The 25,918-nt window shown below is 48.1% G+C and overlaps 1 protein-coding gene across 12 annotated transcripts in view; it reads right to left on the bottom strand.

The window, feature by feature from the left end:
- CACNA1B (calcium voltage-gated channel subunit alpha1 B) overlaps positions 1-25,918 on the bottom strand; it is a 505,489-nt gene that overhangs the window by 80,715 nt on the left and 398,856 nt on the right. For all 12 annotated transcript variants that reach the window (XM_068249170.1, XM_068249175.1, XM_068249173.1 and 9 more), the window contains 9 exons: positions 24,396-24,492; positions 24,148-24,308; positions 23,933-24,070; positions 22,438-22,639; positions 21,992-22,156; positions 20,918-21,028; positions 17,886-17,969; positions 3,199-3,315; positions 3,038-3,103 (listed from right to left, as the gene is read on the bottom strand). In XM_068249170.1, the coding sequence (XP_068105271.1) occupies positions 3,038-3,103; positions 3,199-3,315; positions 17,886-17,969; positions 20,918-21,028; positions 21,992-22,156; positions 22,438-22,639; positions 23,933-24,070; positions 24,148-24,308; positions 24,396-24,492 (1,141 nt within the window). The remainder of the gene's footprint in view (positions 1-3,037; positions 3,104-3,198; positions 3,316-17,885; positions 17,970-20,917; positions 21,029-21,991; positions 22,157-22,437; positions 22,640-23,932; positions 24,071-24,147; positions 24,309-24,395; positions 24,493-25,918) is intronic.

The raw sequence follows: 25,918 nt of genomic DNA on the forward strand, positions 1-25,918 counted from the left end.
CTACCGCTATCCATTCCGCTAACAATTTCCGTATTCCGACGCGGTTTTTCGCGGTAATTTTTGCCGACTTTAACATCGATTTTCTCAAAAACTACACAGTCTTTTTGAATTTTTTTATCCTCTTGTTTCCATTTGTCTGCTTAACATTCCCTGAACATTTGGTGTTTCTAGCACCTATGGGGACTTTGCTATTAACTTCTAAATCATCATACCGAATATCGGTAATGCAAATTTACTGCAGTTTACATTACAGTCAACAGTGGCCAAATGTGGTGGTTAATAGCACAGCCCCCATAGGTTGTACAAACACCAAATGTTCAGGGTATGTTAAAGGACTTACGAGGCCAGTTTTAGAAAAAAAAAGTTAGATACCTGCATCAGTTTGCAAGGCACGGAGGACGCCGTCCGCGCCCTCCGTGCCATTTCGCCGTCCCCACCGTTCAGTAGCCCCCCGAACGGCCCCCGACTGCACTGTCCGAGTCGGGTTCTCCAGCCTGCAGAAAGATGGCCGGCGGAGCTAGCCGCAGCTGCGCAGTCCGCATAGCCGCGAGTGCGGCTGCGCAGCTCTAGGGCCAACCCCCCGATCCACGCAACAGGCTGTTTCCTGTAGCGTGGATCGGGGGGTTGGCCTTAGAGCTGCGCAGCCGTGGCCAGCTCCGGAGGCCATCTTTCTGCAGGCTGGAGAGCCCGACCCGGGCAGTGCGGTCGGGGGGCTACTGAGCGGCGGGGACCTGGCAAAACGGCACGGAGGCCATGGACGGCGTCCTCCGTGCCTTGCAAACTGATGCAGGTATCTAACTTTTTTTTTTCTAAAACTGGCCTCGTAAGTCATTTAAGCAGAAAGTGGAAATGAGGGGGGAAAAAGAATCCTAGAGACCTTGTAGTTTTTGAGAAAATCGATGTTAAAATCGGCAGACATTACCGCGAAAATCCGTATTAGAACCGCTATGCTGTATTATGCCAAATTTAGAGGTAAATAGCAAAGCCTCCATAGGAGCTAGAAACACAAAATTTGCAGGGAATATTAAACAGAAAAGTAGAAACTAGTGGAAAAAAAATATTTCAAAAAGACCTCGTAGTTTTTGAGAAAATTGATAAAGTCAGCGGAAATTTCCACGATTTCCACGAAAATTCGCCTACCACACTTCCATTACCGATTTCCAAATTTTGATGCGGAAATGCAATTTCTGATTGGAAGTGCGGAATCCGAACGTGCATCCCTAGTGTCCATAGACTGCCATCATCTCATCATGAGTTTGCCGGGCACTATTATGCAGGAAGTTTATCACGCTGCCAGCCTCAACCTCTTCCATCTCACACGTTAGTCACCTTCAGCACAATTTGTAAAAGAAATAAAATCTACAATGAGCCGATTTTCTCAACATCACACATTTAGGGAGCAATGATGTCACTGATGTTATCAATATACCAGAATAACTTCTGGGGGATAATCAAAATGTTACCCCTCGTATGTCAGCCTCCATATCCCGCTCACTTCAGCTGTCCTTTCACAATCGTTTTATTGGTTACGTAGATATCGCTGCTGGTAGATATGGCTCTGCAGATATAGCGTACCCACCTGCAAATGTACCGTACCGAAACCGGGAAACCCAAGATAGGACTTTACATACAGATTATCATGTCAACCTTATTATAACTGTGACGCCTGTGGCTTTCATGCAAGATGAGGTATTTGATTTGCTGCAGAATTATTTACAGGCTTGAGTGAATAAAGCTAAATGTACTCTGTGGGCGTAAAAAGAATGCTTTCGGTTACGGTTATATTTTTACACAGATGAATATAAAATCATGTCCACACGTTACGTAGCTGGGATAACTCAATACTCAAGAGGAGGAACTGGTGAGCACGGGAGATACGGGGCCAGATCAAGTCACTTTTTCTCCAAAGTTTTCTCACAGGAGATCATTTTTCACCTCCTGGTTACAATAACATTTGCACACTGCAATGGAAAAAGTACCAAAAAAGAAGGTTAGAAAAAGTCCTAGGAAAATTACTCTGAGTATATATTTTAACAACTTGTCAAATCATTTTCATAGCACTTTTTAATATTATTTTTCAGTTGCAAAGTGCTGAAAAATGAGAGAACTCTGGAGAAAACGTGAATAGAATAAGGGGCATAAGCTTTGTGACTGCGCCTCTGTGCACTGCGGGCAGAACTCTGTGCGATATATTACCAGCCGCAGCTCTATGTACATGTTTCTGGGGTGAATTACACCATAGTGTGTCTGCAGTGAAAGCCATGCATTCTCCCAAATATAAATATATTCATTTTACTTTCTAAAGCCCGATATTCTAGTCGTTATTTTAACTTTTCATCCCACACTTACTAACAGAGGAATGCGCTGTCCAACCCCCAAAGCTTCAAAAATAACACACAAAAAAAACAAAACAAAAATGATTTGCTGGAAGCTGACATTGAAAGGACAAGGTGACATATAAAGAAATATCTCACGTAGAATTGTTCTTGTGTGGTAGAACTTATACAGAACCATGTGATCGATCCGGTGACAGATTTGTAAGGCTCTGATTGGCTGATCCCTCTTAAGTGCGGCTTTTGTTTCCAGTGCAGGCTAAAGCAAGCGGTGATCTCAGAAATCAGAACCTTATAAATCTATCATGTGACCAGATTGATCACGTCTCTCTATCATGTGACCAGACTGATCACATGCCTCTCCATTATGTGACCAGACTAATCACATGCCTCTCATGTGACCAGATTGATCACGTCTCTCTATCATGTGACCAGATTGATCACGTCTCTCTATCATGTGACCAGACTGATCACATGCCTCTCTATCATGTGACCAGACTGATCACATGCCTCTCTTATCATGTGACCAGATTGATTACGTCTCTCTATCATGTGACCAGACTGATCACATGCCTCTCCATCAGGTGACCAGACTGATCACATGCCTCTCATGTGACCAGATTGATCACGTCTCTCTATCATGTGACCAGACTGGTCACATGCCTCTCCATGGGTCTTGCTATAGTCACGTGTCCGCCACGTACCTGCATGCCGATAATGGCGTAGATGAAAAACAACATTGCGATCAGGAGACAGACATACGGCAAGGCCTGCAAACAGAGAAAATATCCTCGTGATTATTCCACGTATTACTTAAAGCCGTTTCCACCAATCTTCACTCCACACCACGGATGGAAGATCTGACCTTGAAGGACTGTACGAACGTCCAGAGGAGGATGCGAATCGTGTAACCCTGACGCAGCAACTTAATCAGACGAGCGGCTCGGAACAATCTTAAGAAACTCAAGTTGATGAAATTTTCCTGTGGTTAATGGAGATAAAAAAAACCAAACAGAAAATGAATAAAGGATAAAGCTAAAAACTACAGCAGAGAATTCCAGACTGAGAGCCGCAGCAATGAAGCCAAGCTCACTCCAATCCATTGTCAGGCAAAAAACTTGCAGCTTGCATTGTATCTGAGACCCTGGGAGGAAAGACATGGACCCAACCACATGCAACGTACCCCTTCTGTTCCTCCTGCCTAGTCCCGTGGTGGCCATACACCAGATATCCTCATTACACCTCTCTATAAGGTGGTCACAGACCCACCAGACTGTGCCTAAACCCCTCGGATGGACCAACGTACCCCTTCTGCTCCTCCTGCCTAGTCCTGCGGTGGCCATACACCAGATATCCTCATCACACCACTGTATAAGGTGGTCACAGACCCACCAGACTGTGCCTAAACCCTTTGGATGGACCAACGTACCCCTTCTGCTCCTCCTGCCTAGTCCTGTGGTGGCCATACACCAGATATCCTCATCACACCTCTCTATAAGGTGGTCACAGACCCTCCAGACTGTGCCTAAACCCTTCGGATGGACCAACGTACCCCTTCTGCTCCTCCTGCCTAGTCCTGTGGTGGCCATATTACCGAATATCCTCATCACACCACTCTATAAGGTGGTCACAGACCCACCAGACTGTGCCTAAACCCCTCGGATGGACCAACGTACCCCTTCTGCTCCTCCTGCCTAGTCCTGTGGTGGCCATACACCAGCTATCCTCATCACACCACTCTATAAGGTGGTCACAGACCCACCAGACTGTGCCTAAACCCCTCGGATGGACCAACGTACCCCTTCTGCTCCTCCTGCCTAGTCCTGTAGTGGCCATACACCAGATATCCTCATCACACCTCTCTATAAGGTGGTCACAGACCCACCAGACTGTGCCTAAACCCCTCGGATGGACCAACGTACCCCTTCTGCTCCTCCTGCCTAGTCCTGCGGCGGCCATACACCAGATATCCTCATCACACCTCTCTATAAGGTGGTCACAGACACACCAGACTGTGCCTAAACCCCTCGGATGGACCAACGTACCCCTTCTGCTCCTCCTGCCTAGTCCTGTGGTGGCCATACACCAGCTATCCTCATCACACCACTCTATAAGGTGGTCACAGACCCACCAGACTGTGCCTAAACCCCTCGGATGGACCAACGTACCCCTTCTGCTCCTCCTGCCTAGTCCTGTGGTGGCCATACACCAGCTATCCTCATCACACCACTGTATAAGGTGGTCACAGACCCACCAGACTGTGCCTAAACCCCTTGGATGGACCAACGTACCCCTTCTGCTCCTCCTGCCTAGTCCTGTAGTGGCCATACACCAGATATCCTCATCACACCTCTCTATAAGGTGGTCACAGACCCACCAGACTGTGCCTAAACCCCTCGGATGGACCAACGTACCCCTTCTGCTCCTCCTGCCTAGTCCTGCGGTGGCCATACACCAGATATCCTCATTACACCTCTCTATAAGATGGTCACAGACCCACCAGACTGTGCCTAAACCCCTCGGATGGACCAACGTACCCCTTCTGCTCCTCCTGCCTAGTCCTGCAGTGGCCATACACCAGATATCCTCATTACATCTCTCTATAAGGTGGTCACAGACCCACCAGACTGTGCCTAAACCCCTTGGATGGACCAACGTACCCCTTCTGCTCCTCCTGCCTAGTCCTGCGGTGGCCATACACCAGATATCCTCATCACACCACTGTATAAGGTGGTCACAGACCCACCAGACTGTGCCTAAACCCCTCGGATGGACCAACGTACCCCTTCTGCTCCTCCTGCCTAGTCCTGTGGTGGCCATACACCGAATATCCTCATCACACCACTCTATAAGGTGGTCACAGACCCACCAGACTGTGCCTAAACCCCTCGGATGGACCAACGTACCCCTTCTGCTCCTCCTGTCTAGTCCCACGGTGGCCATACACCAGATATCCTCATCACAGCTCTCTATAAGGTGGTTGCAGACCCACCAGACTGCGCCTAAACCCCTCTGATGGACCAACGTACCCCTTCTGCTCCTCCTGCCTAGTCCCGCGGTGGCCATACACCAGATATCCTCATCACACCTCTCTATAAGGTGGTCACAGACCGTCCAGTCTGTGCCTAAACCGCTTGCATGGACCAACGTACCCCTTCTGCTCCTCCTGCCTAGTCCTGCAGTGGCCATACACCAGATATCCTCATCACACCTCTCTATAAGGTGGTCACAGACCCACCAAACTGTGCCTAAACCCCTTGGATGGACCAACGTACCCCTTCTGCTCCTCCTGCCTAGTCCTGCGGCGGCCATACACCAGATATCCTCATCACACCTCTCTATAAGGTGGTCACAGACCCACCAGACTGCGCCTAAACCCCTCTGATGGACCAACGTACCCCTTCTGCTCCTCCTGCCTAGGCCCGCGGTGGCCATACACCAGATATCCTCATCACACCTCTCTATAAGGTGGTCACAGACCGTCCAGTCTGTGCCTAAACCCCTTGCATGGACCAACGTACCCCTTCTGCTCCTCCTGCCTAGTCCTGCGGTGGCCATACACCAGATATCCTCATTACATCTCTCTATAAGGTGGTCACAGACCCACCAGACTGTGCCTAAACCCCTTGGATGGACCAACGTACCCCTTCTGCTCCTCCTACCTAGCCCTGTGGTGGCCATACACCAGATATCCTCATCACACCACTCTATAAGGTGGTCACAGACCCACCAGACTGTGCCTAAACCCCTTGGATGGACCAACGTACCCCTTCTGCTCCTCCTGCCTAGTCCTGCAGTGGCCATACACCAGATATCCTCATTACACCTCTCTATAAGATGGTCACAGACCCTCAAGACTGTGCCTAAACCCCTTGGATGGACCAACGTACCCTTCCTGCCTAGTCTTGCGGTGGCCATACACCAGATATCCTCATCACACCTCTCTATAAGGTGGTCACAGACCCACCAGACTGTGCCTAAACCCCTCGGATGGACCAACGTACCCCTTCTGCTCCTCCTGCCTAGTCCTGCAGTGGCCATACACCAGATATCCCCATTACACCTCTCTATAAGATGGTCACAGACCCTCAAGACTGTGCCTAAACCCCTTGGATGGACCAACGTACCCCTTCCTGCCTAGTCCTGCGGTGGCCATACACCAGATATCCTCATCAGACCTCTCTATAAGGTGGTCACAGACCCACCAGACTGTGCCTAAACCCCTTGGATGGACCAACGTACCCCTTCTGCTCCTCCTGCCTAGTCCTGCAGTGGCCATACACCAGATATCATCATTACACCTCTCTATAAGATGGTCACAGACCCTCAAGACTGTGCCTAAACCCCTTGGATGGACCAACGTACCCCTTCCTGCCTAGTCCTGCGGTGGCCATACACCAGATATCCTCATTACACCTCTCTATAAGATGGTCACAGACCCTCAAGACTGTGCCTAAACCCCTTGGATGGACCAACGTACCCCTTCTGCTCCTCCTGCCTATTTCCGCGGTGGCCATACACCAGATATCCTCATTACACCTCTCTATAAGGTGGTCACAGACCTACCAGACTGTGCCTAAACCCCTCGGATGGACCAACGTACCCCTTCTGCTCCTCCTGCCTAGTCCTGCAGTGGCCATACACCAGATATCCTCATTACACCTCTCTATAAGGTGGTCACAGACCCACCAGACTGTGCCTAAACCCCTCGGATGGACCAACGTACCCCTTCTGCTCCTCCTGCCTAGTCCTGCAGTGGCCATACACCAGATATCCTCATTACACCTCTCTATAAGGTGGTCACAGACCCACCAGACTGTGCCTAAACCCCTTGGATGAACCAACGTGCTCCTTCTGCCTAGTCCTGCAGTGGCCATACACCAGATATCCTCATCACACCTCTCTATAAGGTGGTCACAGACCTACCAGACTGTCCCTAAACCCCTTGGATGGACCAACGTAACCCTTCTGCTCCTCCTGCCTAGTCCTGCAGTAGCCATACACCGAATATCCTCATTATACCTCTCTATAAGGTGGTCACAGACCCACCAGACTGTGCCTAAACCCTTTGGATGGACCAACGTACCCCTTCTGCTCCTCCTGCCTAGTCCTGCAGTGGCCATACACCAGATATCCTCATTACACCTCTCTATAAGATGGTCACAGACCCTCAAGACTGTGCCTAAACCCCTTGGATGGACCAACGTACCCCTTCCTGCCTAGTCCTGCGGTGGCCATACGCCAGATATCCTCATCACACCTCTCTATAAGGTGGTCCCAGACCCACCAGACTGTGCCTAAACCCCTCGGATGGACCAACGTACCCCTTCTGCTCCTTCTGTCTTGTCCTGCAGTGGCCATACACCAGATATCCTCATTACACCTCTCTATAAGATGGTCACAGACCCTCAAGACTGTGCCTAAACCCCTTGGATGGACCAACGTACCCCTTCCTGCCTAGTCCTGCAGTGGCCATACACCAGATATCCTCATTACACCTCTCTATAAGATGGTCACAGACCCTCAAGACTGTGCCTAAACCCCTTGGATGGACCAACGTACCCCTTCCTGCCTAGTCCTGCGGTGGCCATACACCAGATATCCTCATCAGACCTCTCTATAAGGTGGTCACAGACCCACCAGACTGTGCCTAAACCCCTCGGATGGACCAACGTACCCCTTCTGCTCCTTCTGCCTTGTCCTGCAGTGGCCATTCACCAGATATCCTCATTACACCTCTCTATAAGATGGTCACAGACCCTCAAGACTGTGCCTAAACCCCTTGGATGGACCAACGTACCCCTTCCTGCCTAGTCCTGCAGTGGCCATACACCAGATATCCTCATTACACCTCTCTATAAGATGGTCACAGACCCTCAAGACTGTGCCTAAACCCCTTGGATGGACCAACGTACCCCTTCCTGCCTAGTCCTGCGGTGGCCATACACCAGATATCCTCATCAGACCTCTCTATAAGGTGGTCACAGACCCACCAGACTGTGCCTAAACCCTTGGATGGACCAACGTACCCCTTCTGCTCCTCCTGCCTAGTCCTGCAGTGGCCATACACCAGATATCCTCATTACACCTCTCTATAAGATGGTCACAGACCCTCAAGACTGTGCCTAAACCCCTTGGATGGACCAACGTACCCCTTCCTGCCTAGTCCTGCGGTGGCCATACACCAGATATCCTCATCACACCTCTCTATAAGGTGGTCACAGACCCACCAGACTGTGCCTAAACCCCTCGGATGGACCAATGTACCCCTTCTGCTCCTCCTGCCTAGTCCTGCAGTGGCCATACACCAGATATCCTCATTACACCTCTCTATAAGGTGGTCTCAGACCCACCAGACTGTGCCTAAACCCCTTGGATGAACCAAAGTGCTCCTTCTGCTCCTTCTGCCTAGTCCTGTGGTGGCCATACACCAGATATCCTCATCACACCTCTTTATAAGGTGGTCTCAGACCCACCAGACTGTCCCTAAACCCCTTGGATGGACCAACGTAACCCTTCTGCTCCTCCTGCCTAGTCCTGCAGTGGCCATACACCGAATATCCTCATTATACCTCTCTATAAGGTGGTCACAGACCATCCAGTCTGTGCCTAAACCCCTTGGATGGACCAACGTACTCTTCTGCTCCTTCTGCCTATTCCTGCAGTGGCCATACACCAGATATCCTCATTACACCTCTCTATAAGGTGGTCACAGACCCACCAGACTGTGCCTAAACCCCTCGGATGGACCAACGTACCCCTTCTGCTCCTCCTGCCTAGTCCCGCGGTGGCCATACACCAGATATCCTCATTATACCTCTCTATAAGGTGGTCACAGACCATCCAGTCTGTGCCTAAACCCCTTGGATGAACCAACGTACTCCTCCTGCCTAGTCCTGTGGCGGCCATACACAGAATATCCTCATCACACAAAGAAACATCATGACACCTCTCTATAAGGTGGTCAATCATTGATGCTGATTGATTATTGATGTCATGAAAATAATTTTGTTGTGTTACACAATGACAATAAAGTGCTTGAACTATTGGTCTGGTCACAGGACCACAGTTCTGTTCTTCATTTAAATAGTGCTGCATCTACAGGAACTAGTCCATCCGTGTCTAAGGAAAGAAATTGGCTGAACCACTCCATACTAACCAAATGCTTTCTGGTGCTACTCTATCCGTTCCCTTACCCTCTGCCCACTAACATATAACTTCACAATTACTGTCAACCAGCTGGTGGAATCAGAAACTATCTCCTGGTGTATGGCCAACTTTAAACTCAACTGAGAGCCACTAGTTCTTTCTGGTCTGGTTTCCAATGTCTTCCACCCAAAAATCCGTCATCCTCCTCTTTCAGTCGCATCAGATTATAGCATGCTACCCGCATTACATTCAGTCTTCTGAGATATATATCATATGCACAAGCATAGCAGGCCCAAAGCAAGGGAGGTCAGGAGAGATGCATAGAAGATACATTACAAGACAAGAGTTCATCAGAAAGGAAAGAAAATTAAATATGGGAATAAGAGAGCAAAACAAACTGTAAAGAACTCAATGAGATATTTAAAAAGAGGACCTGTAACTTTCACACTACCCAGGCCGCCTCCGATTAGTTCATCGGGTATTAAAAACCACTCAAGGACTTTGGTAGATGATGGCACCCCATCAAAGCAGAAGGCCTCTGTTGTGTGTAGATCAGAGGTCTACTTTAAGATGACCATGACTGATAATACTTCTGATTTCGTCTAGTATGACTATGGAATTGGTCACATAGAAAATATTAGAATGAGAACGTCCATTGATGGAAGGAACTCTACAGCACAATGGGCAAATGATATTACATGAATATCTGTTCTGATGCGGCTCTCTATGGAGTTAAGCTAAAAAGAAAAGAGGAAAAGTCTAATAAAGGAATGTTTAAACTTAACAGACTTGTGGAACTCCCAGAAAATGTGATTGTAATGGGCAAAGGGATCTAAAGTAATAATCTTGGGCAGATGCTGCAGTTAGAGTTTCTAGATTTCCAATGTCTGCCCATACAGACATTATAATCCAACTAAACTCTAAATCAGGGGCCCCCAAACGTTTTGGGTAGAGGGCCGGGTCAACATACTTCAGACTGCTGGGGGGCCGGGGTATACATAAAATAATGTAGAGGTCTTTGTGGGCCAAAACAGTGAAGCATACCCAGGTGACAACCTGCAGTCTGATTGGACAGCAATGTCACCAGATGTGGAATTTGATTGGATACCAGCGAATTACTGCTTTCTGGCTTCCATGTGGATGGGTGGTGCCAGCACTACTATTCTATATGCGGACCAACCAATATTTAAAGATGTAGCTGACCGCATCTATAAGTTACGAGATTTTGTGAGTGGGGGGCCAGTAAAAAAGCCTCAGGGGGCAACATTCGGCCCACAGGCCTTAGTGAGGACCACTGCTCTAAATTGAAAAAGATAAACTCTAAAGCAATCAAGATGATGAGTGAATCTATAGACTTAAATATGAAATATTTCATGGGCCACGGTTCACCATCTATGACTCCTTTCCTCCTCGCTGGATTCAGCAGGTACATGGGTGAAACCAAACGTGGGGAAGCTAATCGATATTAGGCTATATTTCCAAGTATCCCTGGATTGCAGTAAAAATCCTGTTTCTATGATAAGTCAGACTTGTAGAGCACAGGAAGGAGATGATGAGGAGATGTAAGATCTCAGTCTGACATCTGTATGGATCGGTGCACAGCTGCAGCCAAGCACAGCTACACAATGGGTTTCTGATTCTGAAAATAAAAGTTCAGTTCCAAAGGTAAAACGCATAATTTACACTAATCATAAGGATTGCTTTGAGAAGTTACCCAATTTAATTTGGAGTTGTAGCTGGGCTTTAATTTGGCATACATCGGGAGAAGTATCACTCAGGGTGCTGGTGGAAGTTCAGAACAGGAGTTCAATGGCTTCAGACACTCAATGCGATTACTTCAGGCGGAGTTAGAGAATATAAAACGGGAATGTTCTCTCCAGTACTGGAGCTCAGACCTCGGTGGCCTGATCAGATTGCAGTTTCTGAGCTCCATGAGAAGTAATCCTCCCAAAATGCAGAAGACTTCATCTAACTGACCACTAGACTGGAAAGAAGATCATTCTGGTCTGCTCCTATTTGTTTTCTACAGAATCTTCCCTTGGAATTATAAAACAAACACAAGATTGTTGTTATCATGAACTGTAAGGGCATTCTTCATGGCAACCGGCATGCTGTATAGAGTATTGCTCCTGAGCTGCGTCCCTCCCGCGTCCATAGTAGTCCCGCTTGCATTGCTCCATGCACTGACTGGAATGGCATGCAGAGGAACAGACATCACGGCTACCAAGACCTTCCCGAAGCTATCTGGATTTACCCTTCCCAGAAGGACGAGCTGATCTCTGCTGCCACCCCAATTCCCCAGTGATTTTGCCTTCAAACGTAAAATCTGTGAAGGAATGCCAGTAAGCGGTGAATTCTGTTCCTCTTGTGGTTGGGGGTCACACTCGGGCTCGGGGAGGGACAGGAAGAGGGCGCACACTCAGCAACTCCCGCCAAGAAAAAAACATTCCACGTATTGCTGTCCTTCTAGCAACAAAAATGACCAGCTCGACCATCTCAAGATGAGTCATGGTCTCACCAAACGATTCTTGGTCATCATTTTGGGTGACAGTATTGCGAAGGATTGCTTTACAAATGCGCTGATTGGATACAGAGGGGAGGGGACACACAGAAAGGGCTGGACAATAGCACGCATTTGTGTTGGCCAATCAGTGACACGGGAACACCAGTGATGACATAAGCAAGCACCTATACTGACTAAAGGTGACTGCAATTATCTCAAGTGACTGTGGGCTGTTATATAATAATATAAGTTAAGGCTAAATTGTGCAGGACTTCTCGGGTAAAAAAAAGTATTTTTTATTGAGATGCTGAAGTTAGGGGAACTTACATGGCCCACACTATAAATGGGATATTCCAATAACCATCCAGCTCCTGTGCTACTGGCTGGCATTTCAACTTTGTTCTCCAAATTTAGGAACCCCCTCTAGATTCACATTCTTGATGCTAAATCATTTCTCAACTTGTGTTTATATTCACGTAATCAAGAACATCTTCTCGCAAGAACAGCGACACAACCTGCTATTGGTGAATGTAAGCCCCTCCTACTCAGGGGGCTGGCTATCTATTCATTGGGGGTGGATGGTGTAATGGATAAGGGCTCTGCCTCTGACAAAGGAGACCAGGGTTTAATCTGGGCTCTGACTGTTCAGTAAGCCAGAACCTATTCAGTAGGAGACCTTAGGCAAGTCTCCCTAACACTGTTACTGCCTATAGAGCGTGCCCTAGTGGCTGCTGCTCTGGTGCTTTGAGTCCGCCAGGAGAAAAGTGTGATATAAATGTTATTTGTCTTGTCTAATTTTTCTCCTGACAACTGTTGAACACGAAAGGCAAGGCTATGCCTGGCTACATATCCTTAAGCAGTGGCTGGATAGTGTAATGGTTAAGGGCTCTGCCTCTGACACAGGAGACCTGGGTTCAAATCTCGGCTCTGTCTGTTCAGTAAGCCAGCACCTATTCAGTAGGAGACCTTAGGCAAGTCTCTCTAGCACTGCTACTGCCTATAGGGCGCACCCTAGTGGCTGCAGCTCTGGCGCTTTGAGTCCGCCAGGAGAAAAGCACGATATAAATGTTATTTGTCTTGTCTTGATATTCTACCATCTTCTTATTGCTTCGCTAGATCACATGATGTTTCCAATGTCCGTATCCAACCAAGCTCTCCCATACACTGTCCCATAATCCTCCTTGCCCCGATATTGCTGAGTGTGTGGTCCGTCTTCCCTGAGAACTGGAGCGGGAAACCCCTCCAGAAGCAAGCAGACATTACCAAAGGGAGGGCAGGATGCAAAACAAACAAAAAACAAAACAAATCAAGACTGGAAAATAAAAAACGTAACCAACCGTGTTCTACTTATGAGGTTGTCATGGGTGATTTGGGTACGAGAGTTGAAGAGATTACAACATACAGAGACAGTGGGTGTATTTTGGGGGGGAAGGTTGAGAGAATCCGGCATTTGTATGTTGATTGGATAGCATGAATCGACAGGCCGTGAAATCAACCAATAAAAAAAAAGGGGGAAAAAAAGAAAACAAATAAAAAACACGAACACCAAACAACCATGTAGACACACAAAAGAAAAGATGAGGTAAATTAAACAGTAATAGACAAATACATCTGATGACTGCAGTAAAAATATAGCCTTTCAACCATATTTTCAGCTGGGGTCCATGGCATCGAGAATGAGAAGAACCTCAACCCGGAACAACATTACTGCGGCCTATAGGTGGGCCATACGTTATATTCACAGACCGTTATATGCATTCCTATTTTACATTGACTTTGCATGAAAAGCCAATTAAAAGTTTTTCAAAAATAAAAAAAGTAAATAACTTGATGCAGCGATCCAGAGACCCGCCTCTCCTCCTCAGTGACCTGCAGGTGCCTGGCCAATCACAGCCCTGTAAGCTTAGGCCACACCTACCTGGTCTGTCAGTCTCAGTAGACAGAGAGAGGGGTAGGGTGTCGGTCTGGCTGGAAGGAAGCAGGCAGACAGAGGTGGATGATGAGGGGGATAGGAAGATCTACGACTTCTAACCTTTTATGTCCTGAACAATCTGCGGCATTTTGTTAGGAAAACGGTTTATACAAGAGCCTCGATTCATAAAGCATTACCTCATGCGGTAATGCTGAAAACAGCAGACTTTACCGACCACTTAGCAAAATGTCAATTCATAAAGGCTGTTACCGCATGAAAAGCTGACATTACCGACCAGGGAGGTAAATTACCGACTTGGCTGCAGTTACCGACAACACATGTCAGTAAATTGTCAGCAAATGTCAATTCATAAAGCCTTCAACATGCGGTAAGCCTGGCGGTAGTTACCGACACCTCTGGTGAGGTCTTAACAAGTTACCGACTGCTCTGACAGCTCTGATTAATGCAAAGTGCAGAGATCCGAAAGTCTGTTTGATTCATCTGTGGAGAGAGCCAGAAAGCCCTCTGTGTGAATCATTTCAGCAGGCAGGGAAAGACTGTGTGACTCATCTGTCTGAGTCATCAGTGGAAAGAGCCGGCTGTGTGAGTAATTTCTGCAGGCAGGGAAAGACTGTGTGACTCATCTGTCTGAGTCATCAGTGGAAAGAGCCGGCTGTGTGAGTAATTTCTGCAGGCAGGGAAAGACTGTGTGACTCATCTGTCTGAGTCATCAGTGGGAGAGCCAGAGAGAGCCGTCTGTGTGATTCATTTCTGCAGAGCAAAGAGGGAATCGGGACACTGCTTTACTCTACCGCTCAATGGGCTGCGGTAATTTACCGACCTCCAAGGGCAGCTGGGGAAATCTTTATGAATTAGCACACAGACCGGGAAAATACCGAGTGCGGTATTTTCCCGACAAGATTTTTGTTATCGCACTGTAAAATAAAGTTCTGTAAAATGCATATATAGGTAAAGGCTGTGCCTTGGGGGATACATATCGCTTTGTTGTGTCTACATAAAGAGAGTCACGGAACACATCTGAGGTTCAAGGCAAAGAGGACCTGCCATTATTCTCTGCAGTGACATTAGAAGTATCCCCTGAATAGATCACCTACAGCTGTGATGTCAGATCTGGAGGCGGGGCTGGGACCTTCTCCAGGATTGTAATTCTGTCTGTCTCTACATTAGGGAGAGGTCTGTGTGTCACCAGGACAGGAAGACCCACAAGGAGGCCACAGACAGCAAAGAGGACCTGCCATAATTCTCTGCAGTGACATTAGAAGTATCCCCTGAATAGATCACCTACAGCTGTGATGTCAGATCTGGAGGCGGGGCTGGGACCTTCTCCAGGATTGTACTTCTGTTTGTCTCTACATTAGGGAGAGGTCTGTGTGTCCCCAGGACAAGGAGGCCACAGACAGCAAAGTTAGGACCTTTATTAAGTTGCCGTCCCTCAACTCTCTGCATTCCTGAGGTGTCTCTGAGACTGGAAAAGACAGGAATTCTCTCCAGCAGTGACACAGACCGCCGTAACAACTAAACCGAGTGCCTGGCGTTCTCTCTGCCAGCCGTTCAGCACAGAATATCTCTGTAATCAGAAGGAGGGATATATCGGAGGGGGCGGCATGTGGCCATCCCTAAGAGAGAATATATAACGGGGTCATAGATGCCTCTGCTGCTTGCCTGATCACCTGTAAAGACCGGACTGGGAAATGTCGCATCACCCGAGGGCGGAGCCTTCCTTTAATTAAAGGACCAGTCACATCATTTAAAGCAATCCTAGTCCCTGACTTGATGGAATCTCTGCCATGCTTTACATACTTAAATAATAATGATTTAGGGCAGGTTCACACTGGGATGCTCTGAAGTCACGCGTATCTTCGCACACGAGTTTTTGAGCACCACAAGACAAGAGTAGGTGACAATATACGGGCGACTGTCCCCAGCAGCACAATATAGAATATAAGGAGAATGTGCAGGATGTCCGAAAAACTGCCGCTGGATTTTCCAATTGAAATCCCCCCCACGTTATGCCGGCAGCCCTGTGACAGGCGTGTACGGGAGGAAGAGGGCGGGGACGGCGCCAGCGGTGGTATTTATGGGCGGGGCACAGGGTAGGGGGACTCACACACTCTACATTAGGGGGGACAGTGCCAGGCAAGGCGGTAGATGTGACGTCACAAGGTCGATTCCCGATCTATCGGTCTGCAATGTATGGGCAGCCGACAGATCTCTCTACGATCAGAGCGAGCTTTGTCTGTTGGTGGAATCTGCCCATCATCACTACATGTATGGTCACCTATAACTTCTGCCTGTGAGATGGGGGCAGCTAAGCTTCCTGTGCAGGAGGTGAGGCTACCTGATAAATGTGCCAAAGCTGCACAAACTAAACCTATGTGTATAAGAAGGTCGCCCAGACTCCAGATTCACTCTAATGGGAGAGGCAGATGTTTTATTGCTTTACATATAACTGGGACAAGAGACTCAGCTGCACATATTGGGGCACCCTCTGCAATAATGAACAAGAAAAGGAACCCATTGGGGTTATTTTGCTGGGAAAGAACTCCTGCGTGAGTCAATCTGCTGTGAGGTGCAATCTGGCCTTACAACTCGGGATGTACCGTAACAAGTTCTGAGGTCAATTTACACCCCACAGCAGACAGACTCACACAGGAGCTCTCGTCTTCCAGCAAAATAAACCAAATAGGTGATAAATATAGCTGCCATCAGGGTCACTTCACAAGAGAAGCTATGAGACGGCCAGATAAAATCACTAATGATAAAATATTCACACATATATCACTACATATGCATGTGTTTAGATGCAACTGTTCCTTTAACAGTCAGGTATAGGAATGTGAAGTGGGAGGAGTTACCTGGGAAACATGGCAGGTTTATGGAAATGAATGAAGCTGCCCTTGTCATCTCCATGGCGATGGTGCAGATGACAAGGGGATTAGTAAACAAGGGGGGAGAGTAGAAGGCGGACATACTACACCAACACTGACCAATCCAACAAGAAGGTCCTCCAGTGACACTGCTCATCCCATCGGCTGTTACCCCACACACAAGACGATTACTGTCCACCTGGCCTGCCTTGTGCAGATGACCCGCCCTCTGCCCCGCCCACCCCCGCTGGACTGTTCTCGGCCACCCCCGCCCTCTGCTGGACTGTCCCCTGCCCACCACCACCCTCTGCAGCACTGTCCCCTGCCCACCCCCACCCTCTCCTGGACTGCCCCTGCCCACCCCCACCTCGACTGTACCCTGCCCACCCCCACCCTCTGCCGGACTGTCCCCCGGCCACCCCACCCTCTCCTGGACGGCCCCTGCCCACCCCAACCTAGACTGTCCCCTGCCCACCACCACCCTCTGCTGGACTGTCCCTGGCTGTAACTCCACACACACCTAGCCTGCCTTGTGCAGATGACCCCGCCCACCCCATCCTCTGCCGGACTGTCCTCCGGCCACCACCACCCTCTGCTGGATTGTTCCCGCCCACCCCTGCTCTTTGCTGGACTGGCCCCCGCCCTCTGCCGGACTGTCCCCTGTACCGAGTGATGGCCAGTGCAGGAGAGGAGCTGACAGGCGGGGTAATTCAATGGCTGTCAGTTGTCAGTGTGAAAGTGGCCTCAGTTTGTCATTGGCATAACACCATGATGCGGTTTCCTCACCCTGTTACCGAGGCAATGAGAGGGAATTTCTGTAGGATACGTGGCTGGCCCTCGGCGGAGCTCTATGGGGATGGCATGACGATCAAGTGTGTTGGAATGATGTGGGTGTTACAATATTGCTGCCCCCAACAGCAGTGCTGACAGAGGTGTCCGTGTCACACAAATAGAAAGGAAGATATTAGCCAGGAAAAGTTATCTGCCCACCAAATGCCCCCATCAATAACCATTTACACACCTTACACCACATACAATACATTACAAGATACAGATATACATTAATAACAGAGAGAAGGTCGCCACAAGGCTTTACTTACCGCTATCTCCGTCACTAAAATATCAGTTATACTTCCCAAAACCGTGACAAAGTCAAAGACGTTCCACGCATCCCGCAGGTAGTTCTGTATGAGAGACACGAGATGTCATTAGAAAGCGGAAACTACACAGGGGACAACAACTGCCAGTGCACACACTTCCTGTCTGGGGATAACAGTGGGGGCTACACACGTGACAATAACTGCCAGTGCACACACTTCCTGTCTGGGGAAACCAGTGGGGGCCACACACAGGGGACAATAACTGCCAGTGCACACACTTCCTGTCTGGGGAAACCAGTGGGGCCACACACAGGGGACAACAACTGCCAGTGCACACACTTCCTGTCTGGAGATAACAGTGGGGACTACACACAGGGGACAATAACTGCCAGTGCACACACTTCCTGTCTGGGGAAACCAGTGGGGGCCACACACAGGGGACAATAACTGCCAGTGCACACACTTCCTGTCTGGGGAAACCAGTGGGGGCCACACACAGGGGACAATAACTACCAGTGCACACACTTCCTGTCTGGGGAAACCAGTGGGGGCCACACACAGGGGACAATAACTGCCAGTGCACACACTTCCTGTCTGGGGATACCAGTGGGGACAATAACTGCCAGTGCACAAACTTCCTGTCTGGGGATAACAGCGGGGACAATAACTGCCAGTGCACACACTTCCTGCCTGGGGAAACCAGTGGGGGCCACACACAGGGGACAATAACTGCCAGTGCATACACTTCCTGTCTGGGGAAACCAGTGGGGCCACACACAGGGGACAATAACTGCCAGTGCACACACTTCATGTCTGGGGAAACCAGTGGGGGCCACACACAGGGGACAATAACTGCCAGTGCACACACTTCCTGTCTGGGGATACCAGTGGGGACAATAACTGCCAGTGCACAAACTTCCTGTCTGGGGATAACAGTGGGGACAATAACTGCCAGTGTACACACTTCCTGTCTGGGGAAACCAGTGGGGACTACACACTGGGGACAACAACTGACAGTGCACACACTTCCTGCCTGGGGATAACAGTGGGGACAATAACTGCCAGTGCACACACTCCCTGCCTGGGGAAACCAGTGGGGGCCACACACAGGGGACAATAACTGCCAGTGCACACACTTCCTGTCTGGGGAAACCAGTGGGGGCCACACACAGGGGACAATAACTGCCAGTGCACACACTTCCTGTCTGGGGAAACCAGTGGGGGCCACACACAGGGGACAATAACTACCAGTGCACACACTTCCTGTCTGGGGAAACCAGTGGGGGCCACACACAGGGGACAATAACTGCCAGTGCACACACTTCCTGTCTGGGGATACCAGTGGGGACAATAACTGCCAGTGCACAAACTTCCTGTCTGGGGATAACAGCGGGGACAATAACTGCCAGTGCACACACTTCCTGCCTGGGGAAACCAGTGGGGGCCACACACAGGGGACAATAACTGCCAGTGCATACACTTCCTGTCTGGGGAAACCAGTGGGGCCACACACAGGGGACAATAACTGCCAGTGCACACACTTCATGTCTGGGGAAACCAGTGGGGGCCACACACAGGGGACAATAACTGCCAGTGCACACACTTCCTGTCTGGGGATACCAGTGGGGACAATAACTGCCAGTGCACAAACTTCCTGTCTGGGGATAACAGTGGGGACAATAACTGCCAGTGTACACACTTCCTGTCTGGGGAAACCAGTGGGGACTACACACTGGGGACAACAACTGACAGTGCACACACTTCCTGCCTGGGGATAACAGTGGGGGCCACACACAGGGGACAACAACTGCCAGTGCACACACTTCCTGCCTGGGGATAACAGTGGGGACAATAACTGCCAGTGCACATACTCCCTGCCTGGGGATAACAGTGGGAGCCACACACAGGGGACAATAACTGCCAGTGCACACACTTCCTGTCTGGGGATACACACAGGGGACAATAACTGCCAGTGCACACACTTCCTGCCTGGGGATAACAGTGGTAACTACACACAGGGGACAATAACTGCCAGTGCACACACTTCCTGTCTGGGGATAACAGTGGGGGCCACACACAGGGGACAATAACTGCCAGTGCACACACTTCCTGCCTGGGGAAACCAGTGGGGGCCACACACAGGGGACAATAACTGCCAGTGCACACACTTCCTGCCTGGGGATAACAGTGGTGACCACTACACACAGGGGACAATAACTGCCAGTGCACACACTTCCTGCCTGGGGATAACAGCGGGGACAATAACTGCCAGTGCACACACTTCCTGCCTGGGGATAACAGTGGGGGCCACACACAGGGGACAATAACTACCAGTGCACACACTTCCTGCCTGGGGATAACAGTGGGGACAATAACTGCCAGTGCACACACTTCCTGTCTGGGGATAACAGTGGGGACAATAACTGCCAGTGCACAAACTTCCTGCCTGGGGATAACAGTGGGGACAATAACTGCCAGTGCACAAACTTCCTGCCTGGGGATAACAGTGGGGACAATAACTGCCAGTGCACAAACTTCCTGCCTGGGGATAACAGTGGGGACAATAACTGCCAGTGCACACACTTCCTGTCTGGGGATAACAGTGGGGACAATAACTGCCAGTGCACACACTTCCTGTCTGGGGATAACAGCAGGGACAATAACTGCCAGTGCACACACTTCCTGTCTGGGGATAACAGTGGGGAAAATAACTGCCAGTGCACAAACTTCCTGTCTGGGGATAACAGCGGGGACAATAACTGCCAGTGCACACACTTCCTGTCTGGGGATAACAGCGGGGACAATAACTGCCAGTGCACACACTTCCTGTCTGGGGATAACAGTGGGGACAATAATTGCCAGTGCACACACTTCCTGTCTGGGGATAACAGTGGGGACAGTTACTGCCTGTGCACACACTTAGTGGTTATAGATGGTAAATGTGATATATTCCTCAGGGAAATGCTATTTTTGGGAAAGGCTTATTATGTGTATCTTCTGTGACAATAAAGGGAGTGGTTATATTGACATACAAGGACACCAAAGGCGATGATTTTCAGGATACACTCCAGGGAAAACATGGAGGTGAAGATGATGTTCAGCCCTCTGAGCATCTCCTCGTAGGTAGTCGACGCTCCATAAAACTGGAAAGAAAAATGATGAGAAAATGAACAGATCGCCCATATTGGGGCAACACTTTACAGAAGAGGGGGATTAGTCATTGCGGGATCTCTTATAAATACAGATAAAACGTTCTGCTGCTTGTCTACTTTAGGCTTCGCCACAAACTAGCGACGGTCACTCACTGTAGAAACATGTGTTTGCCGCTCTGGCGCCATGGCACTGAATACAAATGACCTCAACTTGTAGCTGAAGAATTTTCCTAGCGATATATGTAAGGAAAACCCGATACCTATTTACCTGCTTTCTTCAGGCAAAGAAACTCGGGCTGCAAACTCAGGTTTGGGGCAATCCCGGGGCGAGGGGCCTGCAGGCAAACTCCACTATCCAAGTGCACATAGCGTTACAAGACAAAGTTATTTGAGGGAAGCGAGCAAAGCTTGCGGGCAAGGGGACAGTGATTCCAGTAAAGCACGTTAGTTTAATAATTAAAATACATAAATAATAAACAATAAAAAAAAAAACCTAGCATTTACAATAATGCAATGTTATATCCTTTTTCACCACTAGGTGGAGTGCGGCGCAAGTTATTTTTCTTTAACTCAGGGACAAAGCAACCAATCACGCCTCACGGACGTCACAGAACAGCAAGGCAAGATGGCCGACAAAGAGGGAACTCTGCAGGTTCATTGGCTTGTTCTTGGTAAGTATCGAATTTTGTTTACACTTCTTGTTACACATGTTGTTAGGAAGTTTTGTCAGCTACAAGCTGATGTAATTTTGATTCCATTCCATGGAGCGTAAGAGACCCAATTTGTTTCTAAAGTAAGTGTGGGGGGCTAGTCTATGGGGATTCCCGCTTGGTCCCCTAAACTAGACGAGAGAGCGCCAAAGTGCTTGCTAAACATAAGGCCAATGTTGAGCACATAGGGGGTCCCTGGGAGGAGACCCCAGTGTTTGATACGCCTTACCCAGGCATCAGTTACCTTCATCATCAACACAATGGTATTCAGCGCGATCATCACCATAATGAAATATTCGAATGGAGGAGACACCACAAAGCGCCACATCTTATACTGGAAGGACTGGCGATTCTGAGGCATGTACCGAGTCAGGGGCTTGGCGCTGATGGCAAAGTCTATGCAGGCCCTCTGTGAGGAGAACACAAAGGTGACATGGTGAGCAGACAGTCATGACCGCCACCTACAAACAAAACTAGCCCCACAAACCTCCACTCACAATGGCTACCGTAAAACTGAATATCTGATTGCACAATTTGCTTCAAACAATAAAGAATTGAAAGAGAACAGGATCATGAGTCTGGTCAGGTCTGCTCATCATCATCATCTGTTAGTATTAATTCTTCCTGAAAACAGAAGCATTCATGCCATGGTCTAGAAACGTGAGGTAACGTCATACGATCCTCTCTTACCTCGTTCTTCTCTAGGCTGCATTCTGACATGACTTTATCTCCCTGCTCCTGGAAGGTGATGATAATCAGAGCCACAAAGATGTTGACGAAGAAGAAAGGGAACACCACAAAGTAAACCACGTAAAATATGGACATCTCCATGCGGAACCCGGGGGTGGGGCCCTGGTCCTCGTAGGTGGCATCCACCGAGTGTTTGAGAACGCTATAATGGAAGAAAATAACTCCTTGTGTTACGACTGTTCAGGTATAACGCAGATATGGTACAGGAGTTCTGTTGTGTGTCCATCAATGATTCCTAAAAATGGAGGCCCAATCTAGTGAAAAGTAGTATATCAGCTTTACATGGAGTGTGGTGAGCTGCCTAAGTCTTCAGACCAGGGTACACCAACCCTAGGGGGTACTTATGTTGAAGGGGAACAGCAGCCCTGATTAAGTATTTAGGTCGTTAAAAGCATGAAGAAGTGTTTGAAAAGTATTTATACACTGGTATGGAGCACTCCTAATAAATATATACACTGTGAGAAGAACTTGAGATAATTGTATTCCCAGTAGGGGTATCTGGCAAACATGGAATTGACAAAGAGGTTCCCCTAGTAAAGATGTGGAGAAACACTGGTTAAGACACAGTAAACCGTATTTTTAGAATACAGTTATGCGTTGGTGAACTGAAAGCTCACGTAATAAGGACAACTGTAAATTATTTACGCTCTAGGTGTTGTATTCGATGTAGTGAGGTAGCAACACCAAGGACTAAAGGTGTAATCTTTGAGGAGGTATGGAGGAGCTGCTGAAGTTATCAGATGTGGTCTGTGTAGGTGGTTTCCATACCACAATTTTTAAGAGCTGGGAGAGGAGTTCCACCACCTATTATTTGTCACGTGGATTCTCTTTTTCAGGTAAATTAACGTCACCACCTGGGATCATTTGAAGACATTTTTGTCTAAAATAGAAGTAGCTTAAATGGCCATTCGAGATGTAGGACCACCTAGTCATTTTGAAGATGGGGTGAGTCATGATGAGTGAACCGGTAATTATATTATGCTGTATTTCTGGCCATACTGTGATTATTAACTTACTATATGTTGGGTGTACTCTGTTTTGGGGTTACACATAATAAAAACATAGCAGTTATTAATTAGCTGCTGCCTTTTTCATTTAAACCAACGTAAAAAATGTTCTTGAGCAATTTCACGGTTGGCAAGCCAGCTTGCTGTTAATACATTTGTCTGATCAAGGTTTTTTTTGGGATACTATATGTGTCCTTGAGGCACCTCTACAAGTGCGATTACGAGGGAACATAGAAGGGAACTGAACGTAGTTTGGTAGACATTTCGGTTATGAGCCCATTGGCCACCACAGTTTGGTGTGAACTTGTTTTCTATAATTGTATTATTGGGTATTGATGCGCCTTTCATTAAATTTGTGTTTTTTGCTGGGTCATGATTAGATGTATAGTTACCTTCAGGCGGTGATACTTGGTGTAGAAAGTACTTACTTTGGCCACCCTTCTCCAGTGGACACAGTGAAGAGGGTCAGTAGAGCCCAGAGGACGTTGTCATAGTGGAATTCATATTTCTTCCATTCCCTCGGCTGCGCTCTGACCTCATCATCATCATAGTTGAGATATTCTCCGCTGGGTGAAAGAAAAGGTCATTAGGTCAGAGCAGTCTCCAATCCTGAGGTTGTCCTCTACAGCCACCCCTCACTTACCGGCAATCTTTCTCCAGGTCCTTGGACTCATCTGTACAGTAGAAGAACTTGCCCTTGAAGAGCTGGACGGCGATGACAGCGAAGATGAACATGAACAGCATATAAACGATGAGGATGTTGAGAACATTCTTTAGAGAATTCACTACACAGTCAAACACCGCCTGGGAACCAGAGATTAACAGTCATGAAAGGCTACGGGAGAAGGAGCGCAGAGCCTCACCAATGCTTGCTCAAAGCTGGACACAAACCTTCAGCTTGGGCAATCGTTTGATGGTCTTCAGAGGCCGCAGAACCCTGAGGACTCGCAGGGATTTGATGGTGTTAAGATCTTTGCCTTTGTTCCCTCTACAGAGGACAGATAAAGAGAGACCGTCAGTCAGGCAAGACAAGATGGCGCCCAGCATGAGGCGATGGCCCCCGGAGGAAAGACTCATGCTTTATTGATCAGACTGGTTTTCTATGAATCTGGGTTAGTCAAATTAGGATGGTGTTTTTATGTTTTCTACAGCATCTTTGTCTATAACACAGACAAAAGCCCTGTGAGGCTCAGAATTCCAAGGACAAACCATGACCCGAGTCATAAGAACTGGGGGGAGGATTTAATCACAACACAGATTTCATCTCTTTCCCGATTAAATCTACGGTAAATGGTTCCAGGATTATAACAGATTTCATCTTTCTCAAATAAATCGAATAGTTCTGGAATGTTCCGAATAAATCTATTGGCTACAGGACTCCAGCAAACATTTTTATATTCTCTACAGGTGTTCGAAGATCTAGAACTTGCAAACCAATGGGACTAAGCGTTCCTCGAATTTTCAGAGTTATCGATCATTTCTTATATGTGGCCAATTTCCTGCTGAAGCATTTCAGATCAAAATTTTGGTCAGATTGCCGTGTCCTTCTGTGTGTGGTCAGGATGATTTTTTTTTACCCTAAATGATTGATGATTTTAGCAGCACCCCCCAAAACCCTGTGGCTGTTGTCTTTGAAAGATAAGACAAACATATGTTCCCCAAAAACTGGTCTCTGTTTCCACCATAACCACCGACTGTCCTGGTTGGGATGATTTACATTTTGAGTTGACTTGATAACTTCTGTTTCAACTTAAAAATGTCCCCCATGGAGGAACAGCTGAAGCCGGTGACATTAAACTGAGTTAAGGAGACATTGAAGGAGACCAGTTCTTGGTGGTAGAACATCTATAAAAGCATGGTCCTACCAATACTGTCAGTTGTAAGGACAGTAATATGGAACCAGCTGGTGGCCCTTTGATGGTGGGTGGACTTATTGTGTTCGGAGTTGGCAGGGCGATTGGAATATTGGTGCTGATTGGAGAAGGCGGTAGTGATGATCCCCCTGGAGACATGGGCCATGACAATAATTCTGACTTGCCAACCAAAAGTAGCTGCCTACAGCTTGCATTAAAGGACCATCTCTCCATCAGGATCTCTGGGATCTCAAAGCATAACTATTGTTGTAAGGCCTAGTACACACTGGCAGACCCACCTCCAACCCTCGAGATAATCAATCGTTCTGTCGAAATCCGAGAGATTATGGATTGGACGAGAATGCTGAATCAAGCATACATATGTGTTGCTGACAAATTCTAACAATGTGTTGCCTGTTTCAAATGGAATAGAATGATTGGGACAATTTGAGGATTTATCCGGCTGTGATGAGGGTGGAGCACGGTCTGTGTTATAGGTCCAGATGCTGTAGAACAAGTAGAGAAACCTGATAAATATCACCATTCTTACCATGAGGTCCA

This window comes from Hyperolius riggenbachi, chromosome 8 (genome assembly GCF_040937935.1).
Source record: "Hyperolius riggenbachi isolate aHypRig1 chromosome 8, aHypRig1.pri, whole genome shotgun sequence".
Classification (NCBI taxonomy): Eukaryota; Metazoa; Chordata; class Amphibia; order Anura; family Hyperoliidae; genus Hyperolius; species Hyperolius riggenbachi.